The sequence below is a fragment of the Vigna unguiculata genome, chromosome 10 (genome assembly GCF_037176805.1).
Source record: "Vigna unguiculata cultivar grain cowpea cultivar isolate G323 ecotype 2 chromosome 10, ASM3717680v1, whole genome shotgun sequence".
In the NCBI taxonomy this organism is placed as follows: domain Eukaryota; kingdom Viridiplantae; phylum Streptophyta; class Magnoliopsida; order Fabales; family Fabaceae; genus Vigna; species Vigna unguiculata.
Genome location: NC_140801.1, coordinates 9,622,687 through 9,628,929, shown reverse-complemented (window position 1 = coordinate 9,628,929; position 6,243 = coordinate 9,622,687). Strand labels below are relative to the sequence as shown.

The window sequence follows — 6,243 nt, the reverse complement described above, 5'->3', positions numbered from 1 at the left end:
ATGCACCAGAGTTCACTTATGACAGTTTATGCATTCAATATGCTGAGGAGGAAGTTCCGTATGTTTTAAAAACTGGATTAATACACTTGTTACCAAAGTTTCATGGCCTTGCAGGTGAGGATCCATGAAAACACTTGAAGAAGTTCCATGTCGTGTGTCACCATGAAGCCTGTAGATGTCCAAGAAGACCATGTGTACTTGAAAGCTTTTCCTCATTCCTTGGAGGGCAATGCAAAAGACTGGTTGTACTACGTTGCACCCAGGTCCATCACGAGCTGAGATGACTTAAAAAGATTGTTCCTGGCTAAATTCTTCCCTACTTCCAAGATAACAGTCATAAGGAAGGAAATTTCTGGCATCAAGCAACAGTTTGGGGAGAGCCTCTACGAATATTGGGAGAGGTTCAAGAATCTTTGTTCATGTTGCCCCCACCATCAAATCTCTGAACATCTCCTTCTACAATATGTTTATGAAGGCCTACACCATACGGATAGAAACATGATTGATGTCGTAAGTGGTGGCGCTCTGTGTAACATGACCCAGCTGCAGCTAGGCAACTAATCGAGAACATGGCTTCTAATTCTCAATAATTTGGCACAATGAGTGATGCCATAGTTGTTAGAGGAGTTCATGAGGTAGGGGCAACCAACTTGCTTCCAATCAAAAAGCCCTAACTACAAGAGTTTGCGGCCTTTGTACATCCGTTGATCATTTCACAGACTCTTGCCCAGCATTGCAACAACAGGCTACTTCTTCTACACTTGTGGATACTCCTCAACCTATGCAGCTAATATTTTCAACAACAATTGGCCCCAACACTAGCAACAAAACCATGATTTGTCAACAAATAGATACAATCCAGGATGAAGGAATCACCCTAATCTGAGATGGGGAAACCAGGGCAATCAATAGCATCAAAACTAACAATTTCAAAACGTGTAGCCACCTCCTCAACAAAGAGTTGCACCTACACCACAAGCTGCGCCAGTTCCACTAACCCTGCTGCTACCCCATCTCCTGCTACACCTTCATCTTTTACTTCGTTGGAGGAGTTAGTTAGGATGATAACCCTTCAAAATATGCAATTCCAGTTGGAGACTAGAGCTTCAATTCAGCTAAAACCAAGCACAGGCTCAGAATTCTGACAAGCTCCCATCACAAATAGTTGAAAATATGAGAAATGTGAGTGCCATCACATTGAGATCTGGGAAGAAGATTGAAGTTCCCATTGCTCAGCCCACACCTGAAAAGGAAGACGACCCTGCCACACTTCAAAGAAAGCGTGAAGCTCATGCAGTCGGTCCTTCCACATCTAGTGTGACTCCTACACCTTCCACCTCTACTGTTGCACCTTCCATCCCTCTTCCTTTCCCTCGAAGAGCCATTCCAAGCAAAAAGATGGAAGAGGTTGATAGGGAGATCTTAGAAACATTCAGGAAGGTGGAGGTGAACATATCTCTGTTGGATGCCATTAAACATATCACTAGATTTGCAAAGTTCTTGAAGGAGTTGTGCACGCACAATAGGAGGCTAAGGGGAAACAAGAAGATCAGCATTGGGAGAAATGTGTTGGCATTGATAGGTAAATTTGTTCCTCAGATTCCTGAGAAGTGCAAGGACCCAAGTACATTTTGTGTACCTTGCATCATATGTAACAATAAATTTGAAAATGCAATGCTTGATCTTTGTGCTTCAATAAATGTAATGCCCTTGTCTATTTTTAAATCTCTTTCTCTTGGACCCCTACAACCTACAGGTGTGCTGATTCAATTGGCAAATACAAGTGTTGCCCACCCCACAGGTTTAGTTGATGATGTTTTGGTTCGTGTTGGTGTATTGATTTTCCCAGTCGATTTTTACATTCTTGATATAGAAGAGGGATTTTCACATGGTTCTTCACCAATCATTTTAGGCAGACCATTTTTGAAAACTGCACGAACCAAGATTGATCTCCATACAAGTACTTTGTCCATGGAGTTTGATGATATTGTGGTGTGTTTTAATATTCTGGATGCCATGAAACATCCTTCTACGGATCACTATGTTTTTCACGTTGATATTATTGATGATGCTGTTGATGCACATATTTTTGATTTCCACCCTTTACATCGCACGAAATATGCATTTGTGTCTAAATTGTCAGAATTTGCATTCATTAGTGTTGACTATGATTCATATTATGATTATGATTATGATTTCAATGTTGATTCTGAGTTTGAGTCTTTAGGTGTTGTACCATATGATTTTGATGTTACACGGTCAGAATGCACTAACCATGTTGCAGGAAGTACATATGCATCTGATTGTTATGTCGAAGTACAGGCTGTGGAACCCATTTCTCCCTCCCCTTTGGTTGTTGATATTCAGCCACCATCCAACACTCTAGAGTTGAAACCCCTACCAGATAACCTCAAGTATGTATACTTAGAAGAGAAGGAGAAACTACCCGTCATCATTTCCACCTCCCTCACTGTTGAACAAGAGTAGAGGTTGTTGCATGTTCTTAAAAAGCACAAGAAGGCAATTGGATGTACATTGCCTGACATTCCTGGTATTGGCCCATCAGCATGCATGCATAGGATATTATTGAAAGATGGAGCAAAGCTAGTGAGACAGCCACAAAGGTGACTCAACCCTGTCATCTCAGATGTTGTCAAGAAGGAGGTGACCAAGCTTCTACAAGCTGGAGTCATCTACCCCATTTTAGACAGTCAGTGGGTCAGCCCCATCCATGTTGTTCCTAAAAAGACAGGCCTCACTGTAGTTAAGAATGGAAAAGACGAGCTAATTCCAACTAGGGTGTAAAACAGTTGGAGAGTTTGCATCGACTGTAGAAGGCTAAATCAAGAAACCAGGAAATACCACTTCCCCTTGCCTTTTATTGATTAGATACTTGAGCGTTTGGCAGGTAAGTCCCACTATTGTTTTCTTGATGGTTTTTCTGGTTACTTTCAAATTCATATTGCACCTGAGGACCAAGAGAAAACCACATTCACCTACACCTTTGGCCCTTTTGCCTATAGGAGGATGTCGTTTGGCCTATGCAATGCCCTGGCACATTCCAACAGTGCATGTTTAGCATTTTTAGTGAATTTCTTGAAAACTACATAGAGGTGTTTATGGACAATTTTACTGTGTTAGGATCCTTCTTTGATGCATGTTTATACAATCTAGAGAAAGTTTTGAATAAGTGCATCCAATCTAACCTTGTTCTTAATTTTGAGAAATGCCACTTCATGGTAGAACAAGGCATAGTTTTGGGGCACATCATTTCGAGTAAGGGCTTTGAAGTTGACCCTGCAAAGATTTCAGTTATTTCACAATTGCCTTACCCCTCTTCAATGCGAGAGGTTCATTCTTTTCTTGGCCATTCAAGGTTTTACAGGCGTTTCATCCAGGACTTCAGTAAGAAAGCCTTTCCACTGTCCAACTTGCTATGAAAAGATGTTGATTTCATCTTCAGTGACGAATGAAAAAGAGGTTTTCGATTGCCTCAAGAAGGCCCTGACCACCACTCCGATCATCCAGGCGCTCGATTGGACGACCCTACTCAAGCTGATGTGCGATGCATCCAATTATGCATTGGGGGCTCTTCTGGCTCAAAGGATTGACAAGTAGCCAAGGGTAATCTACTACGCCTCTAGAACATTGGATGTTGCCTAAGCAAACTACACCAGAACAGAGAAGGAGCTTCTTGCGATTGTTTTTGCACTTGAAAAGTTTAGATTTTATCTGCTTGATTCTCCTGTTGTTTTGTTTATTGACCATGCAACTCTTAAGTACCTGTTGAAGAAGGCAGAATCGAAGCCTCAACCGATTAGATGGATGCTTTGGCTCTAGGAATTTGATTTGGAGATCCATGATAGAGCGGAGCACAAAACTTGGTTACAGATCACCTGAGCAGAATTGAGAGGTCTACTGATGATGCTTCACCGATTCGGGATGATTTTCTCGATGAGAGTTTGTTGACACTCTCTGCTTCTTTTCCCTCCCCATGGTTTGCTAACATTGTTAATTATCTTGTTGCTTCTGTTTTTCCTCCCCAACATCCATAGCTCAATGTGATAAGTTTAAGAGCGATGTTAGGTTTTATATTTGGGATGACCCCTATTTGTGGAAGATGTGTAGTGATAAGGTTACCAGGAGATGCATTCCGGACCATGAAATTGACTCGGTCCTCAAATTTTATCATTCATCTGCACCTGGTGGTCATCTTGGCACACAGAGCACAACTTGCAAGGTGCTAGATTACGGATTTTATTGACCCACCATCTTCAAGGATGCGTGCAGGATTTGTAGCACATGTGAGCAATGTCAACGAGCAGGAGAAGCCATTTCTTGGAGACAATAGATGCCTCAACAACCCATGTTATTTTGTGATGTCTTCAATGTCTAGGGTAAGATTTCATGGGCCCTTTCCCTGTCTCTTTTGGTTTCACTTACATCTTGCTTGTTGTTGATTATGTTTCAAAATGGGTGGAAGCTAAAGCCACTATGACTAACGATGCTCGAGTTGTTATAGACTTTGTCAGGTCTCACATATTCTGCTAGTTTTGAATTCCTAGAGCTATCGTGAGTGACCAGGGCATGCATTTTTGCAATAGGTCCATGGGGGCTTTGCTTTGAAAGTACGGGGTTGTGCATAAGATTTCTACACCATATCACCAGAGACTAATGGGCAAACCGAGATCTCAAACAGAGAGATTAAGCAGATCTTCAAGAAGATTGTGTAGCCCAATAGGAAGGATTGGAGTAACAAACTTGAGGACGCTCTTTGGGCTCACAGGACTGCTTACAAGGCACCAATAGGGCTGTCTCCTTATCGGGTCGTCTTTGGTAAGCCATGCCACCTTCTTGTGGAAATAGAGCACCGAGCCTACTGGGCTGTCAAATCATGCAACTTCTCACATGATCAAGCTGGGGAGGAAAGGAAGCTGTAGTTGAACAAGTTAGATGAGATCCGTTTGGAGGAATATCAAAACTTTATGTTCTATAAAGAGAAGACCAAGAGATTCCATGATAGCTGCATAGCTAGAAAGGAGTTTGTTATCAGTCAACAAGTGTTATTGTATAACTCAAGACTTGGACACATAGGTGGTAAATTGTGGTCAAAGTGGATTGGTCCTTTTGTGGTTACTAATGTTTATCCTTATGCAGTTGAGATCAAGAGCCAATCCACCGATAGGAGCTTCAAAGTGAATGGGCATCGTCTGAAGCCATTCCTCAACAACCCTGCCTTGGTGGATACTGTTGTAGAGGAGACTTCCCTGCTTGACCGTACTTCTGTTTCACCATGATTCATGGAGTTTTCTTTCTCCTTCCTTACTTTTGTTGCACTTGTCCAGATCCATCTGCTGATGTTTGATTGTTTGATATTGTGCTTGAGTCAAATTGAGACAATGTGTAGTTTAACTATGAGGGGAGTCTGTCTGTTGTTGTTTCCTTTTGTTTGTTTCCTTTTTGTTAATTTGTGTTAAGTTTTTGTTTTTTGTTTGGGACACTCACTTCACTTTTGGAGGATGAGTTGTTGGTTGTTCTATGGACTGATATCCTTGCTTTCCCCTTGCATGTCAAGTTGCTTTTGAATTGTTTTACCTTGTGTGAGGATTTGAGCCACTCTCTGTTCTTTGTTGTGTGATATATGTCTCTTGAATACTTGAACAGTGGCCTTGGCTTGACTTGTTCTAATGTTTTTCTTATTCATATGCATATTTGGATATGATTTAGGCAATTGTGTTCTGTGAGCCTATAGCCAGATGAGCCTACCTTGAACTATTTTCTTTGATAATCCCTTTTTGAGCTTGCATACCCTTTTTCATTGATTTATAGCTCATTACAAGCCTTTAGCCTGAAAAACCATGATTCTTCCTACCTTAGGAAATTTTGGAGCTTTGGAATTGTTTTGGGAATGAGTGCTCAATTAAGTGTGGTCGCGCTCAATAAGTGTGGTTGTGTGCACACTTGTTATTGGTTCTTGGAATTGCTTATTTGTATACCCAAGTGGGATTTCAAAATTGTTGTTTCTCTGCATGTTCTTTGTATAAAAAAAAAAGAAAGAGAAAACAAAGAGAAAAGAAATAAAGAGAAAACAAAGAGAAAAGAAATAAAAAGAAAACAAAGAAAAGAAATAAAAGGAGTTTGGATTCGAGCATTGTGTGAGAACCAAATTTGGAAGTGTTGGCGTTTGGGATTACTTTCATGTTTGATTGTGACTTATTCCCCATTGCTCGTCTGTTTCCTTTG

General features: G+C 41.0%; 2 protein-coding genes and 1 non-coding gene across 3 annotated transcripts; 2 read left to right on the top strand and 1 right to left on the bottom strand.

Moving 5' to 3' along the window:
• Positions 1 to 333: 333 nt before the first annotated feature.
• LOC114167981 (small nucleolar RNA R71) lies at positions 334 to 440 on the bottom strand. Its single transcript, XR_003600580.2, has one exon. It is a non-coding gene; the product is annotated as a small nucleolar RNA R71 (small nucleolar RNA).
• A 958-nt stretch (positions 441 to 1,398) lies between these two features.
• LOC146882106 (uncharacterized) lies at positions 1,399 to 2,487 on the top strand. The gene is made up of 3 exons (XM_085667278.1): positions 1,399 to 1,624; positions 1,757 to 1,831; positions 1,913 to 2,487. The coding sequence occupies exons 1-3, from the start codon at positions 1,399 to 1,401 to the stop codon at positions 2,485 to 2,487; spliced, it is 876 nt and encodes a 291-aa protein (XP_085523404.1).
• Positions 2,488 to 4,494: 2,007 nt separating this feature from the next.
• Positions 4,495 to 5,297, top strand: LOC146882105 (uncharacterized). Its single transcript, XM_085667277.1, has 3 exons — positions 4,495 to 4,532; positions 4,787 to 4,936; positions 5,081 to 5,297. Exons 1-3 carry the CDS (start codon positions 4,495 to 4,497, stop codon positions 5,295 to 5,297), a joined length of 405 nt encoding a protein of 134 aa, XP_085523403.1.
• Positions 5,298 to 6,243: the final 946 nt, after the last annotated feature.

Bases quoted from the DNA above. Each gene is read 5' to 3' on its own strand.
- LOC146882106 (XM_085667278.1), top strand. From the start codon at position 1,399: ATGGAAGAGGTTGATAGGGAGATCTTAGAAACATTCAGGAAGGTGGAG. The intron at 1,625-1,756 runs GTACATTTTGTG...TACAACCTACAG, and splicing joins TGAGAAGTGCAAGGACCCAA to GTGTGCTGATTCAATTGGCA. The intron at 1,832-1,912 runs GTGTATTGATTT...CAATCATTTTAG, and splicing joins TGATGTTTTGGTTCGTGTTG to GCAGACCATTTTTGAAAACT.
- LOC146882105 (XM_085667277.1), top strand. From the start codon at position 4,495: ATGACTAACGATGCTCGAGTTGTTATAGACTTTGTCAG. The intron at 4,533-4,786 runs GTCTCACATATT...TTGGGCTCACAG, and splicing joins GTTGTTATAGACTTTGTCAG to GACTGCTTACAAGGCACCAA. The intron at 4,937-5,080 runs GTAGTTGAACAA...GTATAACTCAAG, and splicing joins GCTGGGGAGGAAAGGAAGCT to ACTTGGACACATAGGTGGTA.